At 39.5% G+C, this 20,637-nt stretch overlaps 1 protein-coding gene across 1 annotated transcript in view; it reads left to right on the top strand.

Moving 5' to 3' along the window:
• tweek (transmembrane protein KIAA1109 homolog tweek) overlaps positions 1-20,637 on the top strand; it is a 789,520-nt gene that overhangs the window by 225,206 nt on the left and 543,677 nt on the right. The window contains 6 exon segments of the mRNA XM_068348609.1: positions 2,385-2,539; positions 2,694-2,877; positions 4,233-4,361; positions 12,070-12,279; positions 13,722-13,919; positions 14,082-14,201. Of these exon segments, the coding sequence (XP_068204710.1) occupies positions 2,385-2,539; positions 2,694-2,877; positions 4,233-4,361; positions 12,070-12,279; positions 13,722-13,919; positions 14,082-14,201 (996 nt within the window).

Genomic DNA, 20,637 nt, shown 5'->3' with positions numbered 1-20,637 from the left:
TAGCCTTTGAGAAGAACATGGCAGTGGGCCAGATCCTTCGAGCGGGCACCTGGTCGAACCAGTCGACCTTTACTGCCCATTACCTCAAGGATTACTCAAGAAGGTCCTTAGACGGGTTCTCCATTGGGACAGTCATCTCCGCGCTCCAAGTGATTTAACGGTGAAGCCCCAGGCACAATCGTGGATAGCAAAACCAGGAGACACAGGTTCGTTCCTTTTCACCCTAATCCCCGTTTCCTATCCCTATCGGAGATAACCACACTTATGTAACCATTGAAGAACACGTCTCTGCAACTGCATTACTGGACTCAGCATCAGAAGAATTTTTCAAAGGGTGAGTACTTAGACACTAACGTGAGCTCTTTGTGTAGTTTACCCTAGCGTCCGTTTTCCCAGTTTGTTTTTGTTTTAGAACCTAGTTCATATCTAGGCTTCTTGGCGTCCGCTTGCTGGGTCTGAAGGTCAGGAAGTCACTCCCACCTCCTAAAGTGTAAGTCTCCCAAGAAAGTAGTTCGAGGTAAGTATTCGTGTTGGAACAAATCAAAAATTTTAAGTAATTTTTATTTTTCCTAACATACTTACCGAGAACTACTTTCGGGTAATGGCCCTCCCTTCCTTCCCCGAGTGCCTTTCTGCCCTTGCAGGGACTTTCTGCAACATCCGAGGAACTTACTGACTCACGGGACCCAAGCGGACCTCGACCTAGCTCAAAGGCTACCCTCGGGGCACGTTCTCTCACTCCCGGGTTAGCCCTCCATAGAAAACAGGTATAAGGTATACTACACAAAACTCTGGTCGGTAGAGAGGAGATTACAGGTAACTCCTAAGAAAGTAGTTCTCGGTAAGTATGTTAGGAAAAATAAAAATTACTTAAAATTTTTGATATTTTTTATGTTAGAAAATGTTAATAAGGTGTCAATATTATCATGTAGACTGCATGGCAATTGCTTCTGTTATTGTACTTATAAGATTTTGCTTTAAAAGCGCACAGCAGAATAAATTTTGGGTAAACTTTAAAATATAGATTAAAACTTTATATTAATACTATAATGAAATAATCCAACCCCATCCACCCATGATACTATTAGTAAGGGAAATATGATCTACCAGTTTTTATGCCATGGCCAAGGATGACCTAGTCAAATACATTATGATCACCCAATACTTTGTCGAAGAACGTTTGATGTTATGTTCAATAAACGCCATCAGAAGGCATATGAAGAAAAACACAATACCAAACTAACACCAGGATCTAATAGGGACTACTAATGTCACTGATGGCTCTAAAAGTTTTCTATAAATGTCATAATGTCATTCGAATTATAACGTTTGGGAATACTAGCATGATGTTATTGACATCAGTGGAACTTTAGAATGTTAATTAATAGATAAATTTTACATTTGATTTTACATTAGAACCTAATTCTAATACAAATTATTAAATTACAATATTTAATTCCACATTTCAGCACTTGGTTGTGTTGTTTTATGATTAAAGATAAATTTTTAAGTATGATATAAAATATACCAAAAATTTACCCATGCAATATCCAGGAAGTGTTCTGAACATGTTTCAAGGCAGTTTAGTCGAGCTATGCAGTAATGTTTGGAAGAATAGGTATCCATTTTTCTTTTTTCCAATTATCATGGGTATCTCATGAATCATCACATTGGTAAGTTTTAGGGGCTTTAATAAAATTAGTATCTATTGGTCAGGTTTATCAGAAAGTTACCCAGAAATTCAAAGGTAATTGTAACTGTAATTGTTGAAATAAACATTAATAATAAAATAATCATATAATGATTGAAAAATAACAGTAAGAACTGAATATATGTCTTTAATATCACAAAACAATAAATTAACACAGCTATAGAAATTGATAAACAAAGAAAGGTTTTGGCTGAAAGTAAACCCAAGATTGAAAAGTTATGGTACAAGGGCATTCGACAAGCCAAGATTCAAGAACATTGTTTATAAAGTCGCCACCTGATATAAGACATATGGCACCTTAGAAGATCCATTAGCCATAACTTATGGTACCAATTAATGAAATCCTAATACAAAAGATGGATTCCATGATTGCTGTATGTAGCTGCAAGTTTTAACCTCTGGTAGACCATATTTTTAGTGCATTGAATGCTAAGTGGACCCTTTCTTTGTTTTTACTAGAGATTTCTTTATTAGTGAAAAAGTTGTTTTTCTGAGATTCAAATTTTGAACCTATAAATCTGAAGGATTTTAAAAGTTCTATTTTTATTTTATGTTAGAACTTACACAGGTTTAGAAAGTGAACAAAGGATGAAAAACAGCTTAGATTCTGGAATTATCAAGTCATATCCTGTATATGAAACTTTGATTACTTGAATTCTTTTAATTTTTCCAGGTTGAAACTGTTGATCTTAGTTTATTTCTTCCGCCATCAAACACGTCACGTCACATTGTTGCAGCATTAGATAGAAATGCCAAGCTCATTGATAGAGAAGGTAGACCTAAAGAAGTATTCATTGATGGAAAGTGGAGAAAATTTTGCAAATTAAGGTAAGGGTGAAGTGTTATTGTAAAAATCTTTCAGTAAAATGATTATTTAAAGAATTTTTTGAACTTTTATCATTTTCTCAATAAATATTACAATATTACAATATTCACCCATAGAAGCAAATATACTTACGAGAATATTTTTTTATCCTTACAGCTCTGGATGGATAGATTGTTGGCAAGTACCTGAATTACAATTAAACATTGGATATACCTACCACCCAATTCCCCCATTGGGCCCAACACCTCAGGCAAATGTTTCAACTCCTGAAAAAGAGGAACTACTTTTGTCACCAATTAGGGCACCTCACAAAAAGAAGTCCCCGATGGAAATAATAAAGGTAATAGTTATTTTGCCTTTCAAATTTGATGGCATTGTAAAATCAGTTGCATATAGCTTTATAACTTGCTCCTCGCATATAGGGTAACGACTAGAAAATTAGTGATGAGTAATTTGTTATGGATTTTGTTAATAAATAATTTATTTGGATTTCTGATCATACCTTAAATCTTGAAAATTGTAGATTTACATTCAGGCCAGTAATTTTTATCTACCTTGAGTTTGTTTGATATTCATGTAGTGGACAATCATACCTTATCACTGGTTAGGTCAACTCTTATTCTTTCATAATCTTTAATTTTTTCATGTATCTTGTTACCTTATAAAAGTAATACCCTTTCCGTATTTTCTCAAATTGTATTTAACATCAAAACTATCTCTTGAGGAGTATTGACTGCTTCTTTGGAAGCAATTTCAGGGATTGATGCCACTGTTCCTACTGTCAATAGGGAAGGGACTCTTCAGTTAAGACTTGCAGCCCATTGGGAAAAATAATAATCTGAAATGTAGGACTGAAAATGAACGTGAGTAAAACTAAGATAGTTTTCAATAAAAATGCAGAGGAAACAAATAAGGGTCAAGTACAAACCTCTAGAGATGGTGAATGAATATACGTACTTAGGACAGACACCAAGTGTTTCCTTAGGACATGAGACTCAAATTAAAAGAAGGATAAGCATGGGATGAAGAGCTTTTGGTAAACAAAGTGAGGAAAATTAAAATACCACTTTCTTTCAAAAGAAAACTGTTACCAGGTGGTTCTACCAGTATTAACGTATGCATCATAAACTTGGAGCTTTACTAAAGCCTTGGAGCATAAGGTAGTGGCAATGCAAAGGGTCATGGAAAACTGATAGAAAGGCATTTGTGATGCTATTGTTAGATATCACATAACTACCCTACATTTGGTTAGTGTGCACTTCAGTTGCAGGAAATCCTGAGGAAAATCTCACAAATGGGCCCTTTAACTACACAGTTGATTATTGGAGATGTTTAATTAAGATATGAAATTATTCTAATAGAATAGATAAAATTTCATCAAATCTGTAGTTTGAAAGTTTTTGTATTCTGAAAGCTGACTGATTTTATGAGAGAATGTCAGCTTTATAATCTCATAGTTGGATTATAAAAGCTGACACTGAATGTGGAAAGCAGTGAAGATATTTGACAAATGTATGTCAAGTATTCTGTACTGCAGATATATTATTTTAAACTTCACAGGATCTAAGTTGTGATTGTTTTGTTGATAGTATAGAAGAATATTTACTAGTACTCATCATTATGCAAGTTGAGTAAATTTATCTTTACAACATTATTTTTCTTGTGTATTATATATTTGTTTTCTTCTTTTTATAGAATATCACACCAGACCAGTTTGATCCAACTTCAGTGTCTCCTGATGCATTTTCTGTTGAACTACGTATTATCCGTCCCTCAGATCTTAAGATATATGGTACTGTCCTTCATCTCTTCATCAATCTAAAGGTAATTTTTTTTTGTCTACAATTTTAATGTAAACATTTTTTATCTCAAGTTGATATTCCTATTTTTTAGCATTAGTAATCTCAACTATATTGTCTAAGGTTATTCTAGGTGAAGATAATCTAATTAGGCCTATCATCAATAAATGCTCATTTAAACTTTTACTTTAGAAATCTTTACCTTGTATATGTTTCTTTTTTTTTTTGAGTTTTCATTTCATTTTTTAATATACAAATAATTTAAAGATGAATTTAGTACTGTAATATTACTGGTGAGCTGCAAAAAAAAACACCTTGTGTGTATTTTTAAACTAAAGTAAATGCTTTTAATTTTCATATTGTTGGCGCAATAGGTGTATTCCTTCAGAGTACTGTATAAGCTGTCTCTTTACTGATGCGTGAACTTAAATTTAATTTTTCTGTCTGTCCAATTCAAGTTCACTTGCGGCCTTATTTACTGCTATAACAAGCAAGTAATCTAGGCCCTCTGTGGTTATTGTGTTTACTATAATTAATAGATTTTATAGCCATTCTTACGAGTTAACGTTCATAATTCTCATGGAACTTGCCTTACAAGGGTTTCTTCATTAATGTGCTAGATCTGTTTTATAACTAGCAACTCCGTGTAACCTGGAGGTAAATTGAAAATGTTGAAAGACTCTGACCAAATTTTTACCCCAAAATAATTTTCCCAATTACCTGAAAAATTAATTATTACATAGTGTAGAATATGTCTAGTTTTAAGAATAATCTTAGTTCTCTGCTTTCTGGAACTGGTTCAGTTTGGTTATTCATAGAATGCAGCTAGCATGTTTAGTCTGTTGCCAACTTTGTACAGTACGGCAAAGACCAAATATGATCTTTCAACTCTTTTGCATATGCTCTATGAATTTGGTGTCTTTGACTTGAGTGATTAGAGTAGTAGTTGGCACAAACAGTGTCCTGACTTAGTGGTGAGAGATGGCAAAGCTGTGATCACTGACTCCCCCATTGCCCGAGTTGTAAGTTATCATTTCCGGAAGTTTGAGCATCTTATATGAGTGGACTGTTTGATGAGCAACACTACTTGATTGCTTTAGTAGAAGAGATAGACTACAAGATCATAGGGGTTCAGAGCTTAAAATATCTCTTCTGAGTAAACTTGTATCATTGCTACTTATCCCAATTCTCAAAAACACTACACTTATCTCTTGATGCTTGCTGCAGCTCTCATTATGAAGGGAGGACAGAAAACAGCTTCAAGCCTTGCTTGGTAGCTCTTTGATACTTGATGCTGAAGCTGTACTATAACATGACTTTCTTTCTTCTTCCCCACTGTTAACCCTACATTAAGGAGTCGGTTGCCTGATACACTCTATCCATGCCTCTTTAGGCATCCCCTTCCACCAAACCTATTCTCTCCATATCATCCTTCACCTTATCTCGCCATCTAATTCTCTGCCTCCCTCTTGGTTTTCTCCCCTTAACAGGTTCCTCCATAGCCCTCCTCACTCCCTCCCCACCATTCATCCTCAGCACTTGCCCACACCATCTCAGTTGTGACATGCTTATCATCTCTATAATCTTTACTACACCTGCTAGTCTTCTTATTTCATCATTTTACAATCTTGTAAACAGTGATTTTCCCATAATCTACCTCAGCATTCTTATCTCTGTTCTCTCAAGCTTTGCTTTCTCTCTTTATCTCAAAGCCCAAGTTTCTTATCCAGACATTAACACTGGTCTTATTAGTATGTTATAGATTTTGACTTTTACCTTGATTGGACTTTTCTTATTACATACCTCTCCTTCTACCTCCCACCACCTTCCCCATGCGCGCGCCACTGGTGTCCCGCGTGTGCATGCCAGCGCTCTCTTATGCGCGAGATTTCGCTGCACGATCGCAATCCTTCCTCCCTGCATGCTTACAATCCTGAGCGCTTGGGCGACCACACGCTCGCTTCTGCGCCCCTGCGCACTGCTGCGCCCCCGCGAGCTCCTGCGCCTCCACAAGCTCTTGCGTATTCTAGGGAGACTGCACAACACCTTGCACAGCACCCTGCACACCACGCCAACGCTCTCACCAGCGCTCTCCTGCACACTCGGATGCAGCGCTCGTCAATGCACGAGAGCTCGCCAATGCACCAGCTCAAGCCAAAGAGCCAGCACTTGCCAATGCGCCAGCTCTTGCCAAAGAGCCAGCGCTCTTCTGCGCATTCACAGAAACTGAGGACCAGCATCATCCTGTGCGCTAACGCTCCAGTACTCTCCTGCTCACTCTCACAAGAGGCAAAAAGAATGATAACTTTTTGACAGGTCACCATATCCCCATTCCCCTCCTCGCAAACGCATTACAGCATGCCCGACGGGAAAAAATGGAAGAGGCTGCACAGAAGGGTTCAAGATCCCGAAGATTCCATCTTTTAAGGCGAATCAACTGCATCTACCATCGGTCGAGACTCCTCACAAGGAACCCTTGGTCCCTTTCTCTTCAGGAGTTTTTCCTGACAGTACCACTGTCAGCAAACACGATATGAACGTTGCAAACGGCTTATCATTAGCTTGCAAATCTCTAATTACCAGAAAGCCTATCACTAGCTCATCGACCACCAATCACTACACCAATTGCCAATTTCTAGCCCATCTTCCACCAATGAGAAATCATCAACCGACTGATCGTTAGATCACCGTTTGCTGATCGCTAGCTTGTCGATCGCCAGATCGCCAATTGCTAGCTCATCTCTCTCTCATCATTGACCTCCAGTCTCACCAATTGCTTGCAATCTCCGATTGCTAGTGTGCCGATCACCGATTTTTAGTCAATAACCAGTCAGCGACGCTGAGGTTCCATGGCAAAATCAAACACAAACGACACAAGGACACAAGGGAAAGATGAGGAACACAACGGGAATACGTGAGACACAAGGTAAAGGAACACACGGAAACACATGGGACAAGGGGTGAGAACACAAAGTAATCACGTGGGAACACAAGGTGAATGGCCGGGATAAGCGAGAGAGAGCGGCGAGATGTTATCTACGCCGTGACCAGAAACTTACTGGGTATCAAGCATGGCCACACGCGTGACCTGGGTTGCACCTGGGCGAGTATCCTTACGCCCCTGAACGCCCTTGAGAGGCAGCGGAGAGGGGGGCAACTACGCAAAATTCTTGGTCGGTGGTTGAGAGATCCCAGACTCTCCTAAGAAAGTAGTTTGAGGTAAGTATGTTGGGAAAAATACAAATTACTAAAAATTTGTGATTTTGTTGTCTCTCAGGGCTCTCCAAGCCGATCACCAACTCATTAATCGCCAACTTTCCTTGTCTGACTGACCAGACAGCCTTCATCTGCCTGTCATTTACCATCTTTGGCCCACAGATTGCCGTTTCACCGATCATTAGCAGTTCGCCATTCACCAGCAGTTCGTCACTCAGACTTAATTGTCGACCTCTGCCCGTGTTTCCCTAGATCGGAAGGCATACAACACACTTCTCACTACTCGCAGTTCGCCATCACACCAATCCACTAAAGCGATTGGCAAACGAACGATCGACAGCCCCCATCAGCGGCTTGTCAGCAGGTGACTACTCCCGAGCACTCTCCAACTGCACAGTAACCATGATACCCAGTCGTTAACCATTGATTAACATTCACCAGACCGATGCTGTTCTAAGGAATAGCATCAATCCCATGTGGGCACATGGTAGGGTTGCCTTACTTCTATCAGTTAAAGGAGTTCTCTCCCAGGGAAGAATCCTTACATAGGGTATGGCGTCCCATCCTTTTCGCCACGAGTCAAGACCCCAGCGTCAACAATCTCCCATGCGAAAGGATCTGTAAGGAGCCGTCCCTTTGGGTCCATGTCCACACCATGTTTCTAGGAGTTCGGACAAGGGCTAAGACCACAGGTCTCCATTTGCACGCTGGACCTAAAGGACGCATACTTCCAGCCCCAAACCATTCATCTTCTAGGAAGGATTGAAGATTCACTCTAGTCAAACAAGAAACACCAGTTCAGGGCAATGTGCTTCGGTCTTTACACAGCACCCATCCTGGACTCACAGGATCGGCTTCTGTCTCCACCGTTTCTGGACAACTAACTGACCTTAGCAGACTCTGTGTTAACTTTGCGTTAGCATTGGAACTTCTGAAGTCTTTTTACCAAGATTGGGTGATCATGGTAAACCTTTAGAAGTCTTCCCTACTTCCCTCTCAGAAAACTGATATATCTTGGAATGATTCTAGACACCAATCTCCACAAAACCTTCTCATCAAAGACAGGCGTAGAAAACTCACAAGACCCTTTCTCAAAACGAGAACTCCCAGCCCAGAGTGAATATTTTTTTCCTCGGACACCTATCATCTCTGGCCTGTCTAGCCTCCAACAGCTGCCTCAATATTCGTTCTCTCCAGTGGCGGCTTGAGTCCGATTGGAATCAGGCCTTCGATTCCCCAGACATTCTGATCCCCATGGGAACAGAAATTTGGACGAACCTCAAGGGATGGGTGTCAGTCGAGAATTTACAGAGTGGTATAACCTTCTCATCCTTCCCCTCCCCTCAGACTTGACGCTGTGCTTAAACACATCAAAGAAGGGAGGAGGGACCATAGTGCGGCACCACACGACCTCAGGCCTCTGGACAGAGTCCGAAAGTACCTTCACTTAAATCTCTTAAGAGGTGAAGGCTAACTTTCCAGTTCTTCAACAGCCTCATCAATTCCTAACGGGCCACTCAGTGATGGGATGAGTGACAACACCACTTAGGGGATCACATCAACAAGCAAGAAGGAACTTGCTCGCAGCCTCTTCCCATCTAACAGTATAAATACTAAGATGGGCCAAAGTCCGCTCGGTACTACTATCAGCCACTTCATTTCAGACTAGAGGAATGTGCTTGCTGACAATCTGTGCACAGCATTTCAGATAAGGTGTACCGAATGGTCTTTGGACCACCTTGTAGACGACAAATTCCCGACTTTGCGGGGTTCTCCAACTATGGATCTGTTAGCAACTCCCCTGAACCCCAGGCTTCCGCTGCTCCCCAGTCCTTGACCCCAAGGCTCTCAGGCAAGAAGCATGCCAACAACGGTGGGTACAACAACGACGTTTACGTCTCATCCCTGTTTTTGTTGGAAGAGAAGGGTACTCACCAAGGCTAGAACATTGGTCAGCCTCTCAAGGGCTCTCATAGCTCTGCTATGGCATTCCGCAGAACAGTTTCCATACCTTCTGCAGTTCCTGATAGAGCCTCCAAGAGAACCCTATCCACGTCACAGACAACCACACTTCGACATCTACCATAAGCTATAGCTTTGTTATGATTGTACGCCTGGAGAGTACCCAGTACCTCCTCTCTCACAGACACTTTTTGCAATAAGTTGCGAAGAGGATGACTGGGTATCTTAGGAATTTCTCAGCATCAGTCTACCAGGCAAAGTATAACGTCTTCTGTGGTTGGTGTCATGGGAAAGCGTGTCTCTCCACTTGATACCTCTATTCCAGCAATAGCAGAATCCTCAAGTATATGCAGGAGGAAAAGACCCCCTTTTCTGTTTCAGCAGGTAAAGACGATCACTCAAACTTGAGCCTCACCTTCAAACTGAAAGGAAGGGACACCCCTTCATCGCTAGATCTTTTCTAACTTATGCAGACTTACAACTTGCCTTTTCCTGGTCGTAATTGAGACCTCCCTCTCGGAACATGGTTCGAGTTCTCCTGTCTCTAAGGAGACCTCCTTACGTTCCACTTCACCAGGCAACAAATTTTCACCTGGTTTAGAAGACAGCTTTTCTACACACTTTGACAGCGGCCAAACGAGTCAAGGAACTTCATGGTCTCTCTTTCGACATCGCCCATTCATGAGAAAGGTGAAAGGCAACGTTCAGTTTCATCCCCTAGTATGTTGCGAGACACAGTCTCCAGAGGTGACGGATCCTAGACCACAAGTCTCCACTCAGTAACTGACGATCCAGATCATCTGTTACTGTACCCGGGATAATGTTTGAGGCTCTACCTCAAGAGAATGGCAACAGCCCACCCAGGTCCCTTCTCTTGTCATCAGCACTGGGAGAGACAAGAGGAGGATCCCCAAAACATCCTCTCTGCTGGATTCACAAAGTCATCAATTACGCTCTGAATCCAGATCCTCATCGAACACGTCGACCCACGATGTCAAGGGCATAGCTATGCCCCTGGCCCTTCTAAGCAGATTACTCTGTGACGCAGGTTCTACAAGCAAGGGTGATAATGCTCCAGCTGACTTTCACAACCATTCTCCTGCAAGACGTGACCCACAGGAACTCGATACAATCTCTATTGGTTCTGTGGTGGCTGCACAACAGCTGGTTGTATACCTCAATCTCCTTATTGGACAAGTAGCAGAAGGTTGAGGGCACTGTTACCTGGTTTTAGTCTGCATGAATTAAAAGATTTGACTGGCTCTTATTCTTTTCTTCATCCTCCCCTCTCATGGGGAAAGCAGCATCATGGGTTCTCTGCATAGGCTGACCTCAAACCACTGCAGGTAAATCATGCTCCCTTGTGTACCTAGTATTAAGCTAATACTGTTGTGTCCCCATACCCTGGTGAGGTGGTATTAGGAAACTCTTGGTTACAACAGTTTTTCCTACTAAAAGACTCGGAATAACTTTACCTAGACAGTAACACTTTTAAATAGCTCAACACAGCTTGCGTAGCAAGGTTTTAGCGAGGGGCAGGAACTCCTTGTTTTGAATACTAACATACTCAGATCAGGAGCCCCCGGGTAAAGCTAAAAGCCAGATTGGCAGGGACGTTCACCCTTCCTAATGGGTGAGTCACCCCTAAATAAGTAGCATAGATTTGTATTCCATTTACGGAACAAATGACAAATTCGTAGATAATTTGTATTTTTCCTAACAGTACAAACCTTATCTATTTATACACACTTACCCGCCAGCCCTATCCCCCTTGAAGTCCTACCTCCAAGCAAAGTGAGGTAAATCACCGGTGTGTGAGTGGGAGCGGTAGCAAGCTACCCCTCTACCCCCGCCAACTAGCAGTATGGGTAGTTAGCTAAATTTTAATGGCTTGTCATTTCAGCTCTGCAAAGATAATACCTCTAAATAAATAGCTAAGGTTTATATCATTAGGAAAAATACAAATTATCTACGAATTTGTCATTTTAACATACTGTATACGAGATTACCAAAATTATGTTAAGGCTACTTCCTTACAGAATAAGATGAGTTAAGATATTTTTTTTTATAGTAAAGTATAGTCTTTTTTGAAAAAAACGTAGCATATTTTGATTTCACTGTTCATCTCATTTTCCTTTCATGTGGCTGTTATACATGATTAGTTAGAGGATTTATTTTGATGATTCGTTTTATGTAAGAGAATTAGGCGCAGTTGAGTGAATGTACAGATATATAGAGATGATTGTGAGAAAAACATTAGGAGATTGGTTTCTAATAATTAAATAGGCAACATAGTGATAATTAGTGAAGAAACGAGTTGTTTATCTAGCATCAGGTTGCGTGGGGTTGTTGACAACGAAGGAGATTGTCGGAGTGAGAGTCACTGGATTGAATTCATTGTTATTGTTTTGCAAAGGTGGTGGGCGCACTCTCTTGTCTATATTAGTTAGGATGTTTTGTGTAGATAAGCCGACATATGGAATGGAAGGTAAATATAGTGTAAATTTATCAATACATAGACTTTAAAGGATATTATATAACATCTTTATTTTTAGGAAAATATCTTTGGAGAAGACCAAAAGTTTACTGACATGAACCAGAGTCATGTGGATGAAGATAACCCCACAGAGACAAGCCAACATGAGGAGTCTAAATCCAATAGTGTTGTTGAAGAGAAAAAAACTGAATTCGACTGTCGAAAGTATCGTCAGTTCAAAGTGACAGTTTATTTGGATATCAGAAATGTTGTTGGACATCTAATAAAGGTAAGTTGCTCATCCCTGTCTCATTACTTTATTTTATTTATGTGAAGAATAAATGCAATCCAGTATTTATACTGTAATTTCCATACAACAATATCCTTTTATTTCTTAATTTCACCTGAGGTTCACATGGCTTTCTCCTCAAACCTCACTCGTTTTGACATCCATCATTAAAAACTATAATTGTACGTTGCCCCTCACCTCAATAGCCTCGTCCCTAGTATATTATTGCTTATTATATGGTGTATGGCAATTAGCATGGCATCGGTAAGCCTTTTTAGTTTATTTGTTGTTTCTGTACAGCATAAATTAGTGTTCCATAGCAGTGGGAATTTTTAGATAGAGGGTTATAACCGTATTATTTAGCTTAAGCTTAATCACAGATGTATTCTGCTGGTTTTGAAGTGTGTGTGTTTTGATTATTTATGTTGGTTATTATTAGAAAATAAAGATACTCATTCCTTTTGCATCACGTGTTATGGGCAACAATGTGACTTAAATCGTAGGTGTTCAGAATGTTATAATCTACCTAACTCCCGCATGGAGGTATATATTAGGCTATTGTCTCCACAAGTTTGTAAGGAGGACTCCGAATGTAAGTAAAACGTAGATTTCAAATCGGGGGAGAATCCAGAGAAGACTAGACTATTTGATATCCTCTATTATCATATCTCCTGCTAATTGCTTCTCATTGTTCCATAAGAAAAGTAAGTTCTCCCTGATATCAGGAACATGTGACCATTGTTTCATCAATGTAAGCACACTTTTTGCAGTGTCAATTAATTTGATTTCTTCTTTTTCCTTCTGAATTGTACAAATCGTAAATGTCATACAATTGTAAATTTTTGACAGGGCGGCCACTCACGTGCCTTGATCATACTTCTTAATAATTCCTTTTTTCACTTCTTAAGATAATCATCTACTCCTCACCATTTTTCTTGAGAATCCTGGGGGCCATTGTCCAGATGCTTTACTGTTAATAATGTTAAAAATGGTAGTTTTGTATTGATTGGTTTTAACTAATGAGTTTAGTGAAAAACATTATTATGCACCTATAACATGCAATTCTGTTACTGCACTTTTATCTTTATTGCTGCATTGGATGCACTACTCAATCACATGAACTCAAATATTTAAGCCTAGGTCTCAGATCCCCAAGCTCACTTTACTTTACTTTGATAATGTATTTAGTAATTTACAAGAGTGTATTGTGAATATTTTGTACCTATATCTACAGCATAGTCAATGTATTACAGTTTATTTTTTAAGACCATGTATTTTCTAAGTAGTGAAGCAGGTATTCTTGCTGAAAACTACAAATGTAACTATTTAATTATTTTTAATTCTTTCATTAGCCTACAAGAATGCTATGATAATTAACATTATTTCAGACTAAAACTTTTATTGTTCATTTATTTATCAATGAATTTTTCATTCTTTTCCAGGATTGTACAGAAAATGATCCTCCATGCCCTACAGTTGCTTTAGATCGTTTAATATTTGAAATGAATAAGAGTTACAATGAGACGCAGTTACAAGTTGTAGTATCGCCCCTTATTCTTACGACATCAGACAGTTACACCAATCGTCCACATGCTCATCAGCATTTGCATACTGGCTTTCTTATGCTTTCTGGCCTTCAGGTTTGTAGCTTTCTCTATTAATGCTATTTTTATTTCAGTAAATATGAAATGATTATGAATAATGTAGATTAGCCTTTATTGTCATTATACAATACAATATTTTAGAGCTAACTGACATTCTATTAATTTAATTTTTCATAAAAAATCTTTATACTTTGGTAGATGCGGGGCCATGCAATGTTTAGTGCAGAAGAACGTACTTTAGATGAAGAAACACTGGAGTATGCATGGCTTGTAGAGTTAACAGTGGGTACTTTAAGTGGCAAGCTAACTACACCTCAGGTCAGTACTACAGTACAATATTACTAAATATTCTACCATTAAAACTATTTTATTTTACTCCCTTTATGTTCATCCCATGTATTTTAACCAATTTGTGGCTGTTCCTCTACAGATATTGTATCTATTCAATTTGATAATTTGCTCTCTGGGTTTTGAGCTTTGTGATTAGTGTTGTGTTCTTGTAAATTAATTAACAAGTTTTTATTTGTACCTATTTTAATGTTTAAGCAGAAAGATAATTTATCTAAAGTGATTTATTTACCTGTAATGCTTCATACTACGAATGTTGTATTCCATTTTGGTCACTCAACCTTTTAATTATGTTGGTTGAATCTAGGGATATCAGAACAATTGCAAAATGGGGATACAGAGATAAACTTATTCTTGGCCATTGCTAGACTTGCCTTCAAAAGTGTAGCCCAACCTTGTATTTTACTTGTCTTATTCTATACAAATAAACCATGTCAGTGAAATTTATATTATCATTATTATTATTAGTTAGTGTTGCTGTGGCCTATTGGTAACGTCTTTGGCTGGTGATCGCCAGACTGGGGTTTGAGTCCCGCTCAAACTCGTTAGTTCCTTTAGTGTCTATGAGTTACCATCCTTGTGAGCTAAGGAGAGGAGTTTAGGGGAGCTTACAGTTTTACCTGCTTAGTCTCAGCAGCCATTTCATTACCTGGCCCTCCCTGGTTCTAAGTTGAGTGGAGAAGGGGCTTGTGCTGATCATATGTATATATGGTCAGTCTCTAGGGCATTGTCCTTCTTGCTAGGGCAATGTCACTGTCCCTTGCCTCTGCCATTCATGAGAGCCACATAAAAACTTTAAACCCTGACTTTAAATGCAGTATGTTTTAGACTCAAGGAGTCCAACAGGGAAAAATAGCCTTTGACAAAATAAATTTTATATAGTATATGAAAAGTAATGAATAAAAACTATTAAATATCTTAAGATCAGTAACAATGTTAAACTAGATATGTCACATATAAACTGTGAAGAAAGACTCATGTCAAACTGTTCAACCCCCAAAAAAACATTCTCTGCAATTTTGAACTTGGGAAGTTCTACCGATTTAATTGCTTGATTAAGAAGATCATTCCACAATTTGGTCACTGCTGGAATAAAACTTCTAGAATACAGTAATACCTCTTGATAAAAAAGTTTCTGTATACGAAAAATTCATGATACGAAATATGAGAATATTTTTTGCCACATATTACGAAAAAAATTTCATGATACGAAACGCGATACGGTACAAGATTTGCCAGCTGCTGAGAATAATTTTAAGATTCGCCGCCAAACTGTAAACTCACCACCATTGTTCCTTCTCCCTTTGGTTATCTCCATATTCTGATGCTAGTGACCGCCGTAAGATCCTGCTCTCTTATTGGTCAACATTTTTCCAATCATGCATCTACTTATAGAAGTTCCTCGACCATATTGTTTTGGCAGCACTATCCTTCCCATTGAATTCATGTTGGTGATTTTTCTTTCGTACTTTTGTTAACTGTACATTACTGTATCATGCTGCATTTTCAACTCGTACATTATTAGCCATGGGTCCCAAGAAAGTTGCTGTTCAAGGAAAGAAGAAGAAGAGGCTTTCTATGGAGACAAAGCTGGAGATAAACAAGAAGTATTAGGCCGGCATGTGGTTGAGTGTGATTGCTAAGGTTTATGGCCGAAATCTGTTGCTGATAGGCACCATCCTTAAGCACAAGGAAGCCATCAAAGTAGCCACACCTTATAAGGGTATGACTTTTTTCCAGCAATAGGAGCCATGTCCATGATAAGATGGAAAGACTGCATCTCCTTTGAATTAAGGACAAGGAAATCGCTGAAGACACGATAACTGAGATAACAATCTGCCACAAGGCCAGTTCCATTTTCAGTGATCTTGGGCGTGCTCAGGCTGATGACGACGTAGGAGTAGGGACATTGCAGTAGGCACTCCCAGAGTTCAAGGCTTCTCGTGGGTGGTTTGAAAAATTCAAGAGACGGTCTGGCATTCCCTTCGGTGGTGTGGCATGGGAAGGCTGCCGGCTTGGACATGAAAGTGACCGAAGCCTTTATCAAGATGTTTGACAAATTAACTCAAGGAAAGCTGCAGTCCCCAGCAAGTCTTCAACTGTGACAAAACTAGGCTTCTTTTTTTATAAAGAAATTCCTTATTGGACTTACATCACGGTGGAAGAGGAGAAGCTACCTGGATATAAGCTTATGAATGACATGCTTACCCTTGCACTCTGTGCAAATGCCAGTTTGGATTGTTGCATTACTGTATGTTCTAATAATACTTCATTTACAAGTATCAGCAGTTATGTAAGGTTTTGAGTGATTCAAATGGTTGTACTGTATTTCATTGTGGTTAGTACAGTTTAGCATTATAAAATTTAATGTGATGTTTTTTTGTAAGGCTTGGAACGAATTAGGCGATTTACGTGTAAAACGTTACTCATCATACAAAAAAATCATGATATGAAAGCTACTCTAGAACTAATTAATTTTCTATCTAGAGGAATTACTGTATTGTGAAGTTTTGAGTCTTAAGATGGAGAACGCAATACTGTATACCTAGTATTATATATAGGATTGTTCAGTCTGGGAAGAGCCTAATGCAAAGTCAGAATTATGAAAAATTATGCAACATGCATAACGGTGCCAGAGATTAATATTCAGATCAGGAATAAGAAATTTAATAGACAGCAGGTTTTTGACCATCAAATTAAGATAAGAGTTGGCAGCTGAAGACCACAGAGTAGAATAATACTGGAAACAAGGTAGAGTGATGGAATTGAAACATTTATTCCAGATGGATTGATAGCTGAAATTCTTAATATACTCTCTCACTAAGCCATTTTTGTGCAATTGAAGAAGAAACAGACCAAATATGTTTCTCAAAAGTAAATTTGCAATGAAGAATCACAACTTAAATTTCAAAGTCATATACAGTTAAAGAAATAATATCAATGCAGAGATGTGGGTGTTAAGGAGCCAGTGTCCTCTACCTATTTACTATTATACTTTTAAGTTTTGTTAGGGTTCAACATCATGCCCCTTAGCGTTTCCTATAAGTTCTATGGGCTTTTGGCTAGAGCATCTGCTAAAGTGAAATACTGATGGACCATTGCTGTTATTAAATGAATCTCGTGGAAGAGAAAATTCTAGACATAATAGTACAGGTTTATAAGAAGAAACTTGCCGTTTGTTTTTTGCCGAGTCTACATGAAACCGTTGCCAACTGTCATCCAGAATATGATGTAACCAATCAGCTTGTACTGAAACTATTTTTATTGATTATTATTATTATTATTATTATTATTATTATTATTATTATTATTATTATTATTATTAGCTAAGATATAACCCAGTCAGGAAAGAAAATTAGGAAATAAACACACTAGAAGAGTAGTAATACATACATACATACATATACCAAGGCACTTCCCCCAATTTTGGGGGTTAGCCAACATCAAACAAATGAAACAAAAACAAAAAAGGGGATATCTACCCTCTACATTCCTCCCAGCCTAACAAGGGACTCAACCGAGTTCAGCTGGTACTGCTAGGGTGCCACAGCCCACCCTCCCCCGTTATCCACCACAGATGAAGCTTCATAATGCTGAATCCCCTACTGCTGCTACCTCCGCAGTTATCTAAGGCATCGGAGGAAGCAGCAGGGCCTACCGGAACTGCGTCACAATCGCTCGCCATTCATTCCTATTTCTAGCACGCTCTCTTGCCTCTCTCACATCTATCCTCCTATCACCCAGAGCTTCCTTCACTCCATCCATCCACCCAAACCTTGGCCTTCCTCTTGTACTTCTCCCATCAACTCTTGCATTCATCACCTTCTTTAGCAGACAGCCATTTTCCATTCTCTCAACATGGCCAAACCACTTCAACACATTCATATCCACTCTAGCTGCTAACTCATTTCTTACACCCGTTCTCACCCTCACCACTTGGTTCCTAATCCTATCTACTCGAGATACACCAGCCATTCTCCTTAGACACTTCATCTCAAATACATCCAATTTCTGTCTCTCCATCACTTTCATTCCCCACAACTCCAATCCATACATCACAGTTGGTACAATCACTTTCTCATATAGAACTCTCTTTACATTCATGCCCAACCCTCTATTTTTTACTACTCCCTTAACTGGCCCCAACACTTTGCAACCTTCATTCACTCTCTGACGTACATCTGCTTCCACTCCACCATTTGCTACAACAACAGACCCCAAGTACTTAAACTGATCCACCTCCTCAAGTAACTCTCCATTCAACATGATATTCTACCTTGCACCACCTTCCCTTCTCGTACATCTCATAACCTTACTCTTACCCACATTAACTCTCAACTTCCTTCTCTCACACACACTTCCAAATTCTGTCACTAGTCGGTCAAGCTTCTCTTCTGTGTCTGCAACCAGTACAGTATCATCCGTAAAACAACAACTGATTTACCTCCCATTCATGGTCATTCTCGTCTACCAGTTTTAATCCGCGTCCAAGCACTCGAGCATTCACCTCTCTCACCACTCCATCAACATACAAGTTAAACAACCACAGCGACATCACACATCCCTGTCTCAGTCCCACTCTCACCGGAAACCAATCACTCACTTCATTTCCTATCCTAACACATGTTTACTACCTTTGTAGAAACTTTTCATTGCTTGCAATAACCTTCCCCAACTCCATATAACCTCATCACATTCCACATTGCTTCCCTATCAACTCTATCATACGCTTTCTCCAGATTCATAAACGCAACATACACCTCCTTACCTTTTGCTAAATATTTCTCACATATCTGCCTTACTGTATAAATCTGATTCATACAACCCCAACCTCTTCTAAAACCACCCTGTACTTCTAGGATTGCATTCTCTGTTTTATCCTTAATCCTATTAATCATTACTCTACCATACACTTTTCCAACTACGCTTAACAAACTAATACCTCTTGAATTACAACACTCATGCACATCTCCCTTACCCTTATATAGTGGTACAATACATGCACAAACCTAATCTACTGGTACCATTGACAACACAAAACACATTAAACAATCTCACCAACCATTCAAGTACAGTCACACCCCCTTCCTTCAACATCTCAACTCTCACACCATCCATACCAGACGCTTTTCTTACTCTCGTTTCATCTATTGCTCTCCTCACTTCATCTAATGTAATCTCTCTCTCATTCTCATCTCCCGTGAACAAATAAAATAGTACATACATACATATACCAAGGCACTTCCCCCAATTTTGGGGGGTAGCTGACATCAACAAATGAAACAAAACAAAAAGGGGACCTCTACTCTCTACGTTCCTCCCAGCCTGACAAGGGACTCAACCGAGTTCAGCTGGTACTGCTAGGGTGCCACAGCCCACCCTCCCCTGTTATCCACCACAGATAAAGCTTTATAATGCTTAATCCCCTACTGCTGCTACCTCCGCGGTCATCTAAGGCACCAGAGGAAGCAGCAGGGCCTACCGGAACTGCGTCACAATCGCTCGCCATTCATTCCTATTTCTAGCACGCTCTCTTGCCTCTCTCACATCTATCCTCCGATCACCCAGAGCTTTCTTCACTCCATCCATCCACCCAAACCTTGGCCTTCCTCTTGTACTTCTCCCATCAACTCTTGCATTTATCACCTTCTTTAGCAGACAACCATTTTCCATTCTCTGAACATGGCCAAACCACTTCAACACATTCATATCCACTCTAGCTGCTAACTCATTTCTTACACCCGTTCTCACCCTCACCACTTGGTTCCTAACCCTATCTACTCGAGATACACCAGCCATACTCCTTAGACACTTCATCTCAAATACATTCAATTTCTGTCTCTCCATCACTTTCATTCCCCACAACTCCGATCCATACATCACAGTTGGTACAATCACTTTCTCATATAGAACTCTCTTTACATTCATGCCCAACCCTCTATTTTTTACTACTCCCTTAACTGCCCCCAACACTTTGTAACCTTCATTCACTCTCTGACGTACATCTGCTTCCACTCCACCATTTGCTGCAACAACAGACCCCAAGTACTTAAACTGATCCACCTCCTCAAGTAACTCTCCATTCAACATGACATTCTACCTTGCACTATCTTCCCTTCTCGTACATCTCATAACCTTACTCTTACCCACATTAACTCTCAACTTCCTTCTCTCACACACCGTTCCAAATTCTGTTACTAGTCGGTCAAGCTTCTCTTCTGTGTCTGCAACCAGTACAGTATCATCCGCAAACAACAACTAATTTACCTACCATTCATGGTCATTCTTGTCTACCAGTTTTAATCCGCGTCCAAGCACTCGAGCATTCACCTCTCTCACCACTCCATCAACATACAAGTTAAACAACCATGGCGACATCACACATCCCTGTTTCAGCCCTATTCTC

The sequence above is a fragment of the Palaemon carinicauda genome, chromosome 24 (genome assembly GCF_036898095.1).
Source record: "Palaemon carinicauda isolate YSFRI2023 chromosome 24, ASM3689809v2, whole genome shotgun sequence".
Taxonomy (NCBI): domain Eukaryota; kingdom Metazoa; phylum Arthropoda; class Malacostraca; order Decapoda; family Palaemonidae; genus Palaemon; species Palaemon carinicauda.
The sequence above is the reverse complement of the archived record's forward strand: the minus strand, read 5'-3'. Positions and strand labels throughout refer to the sequence as shown.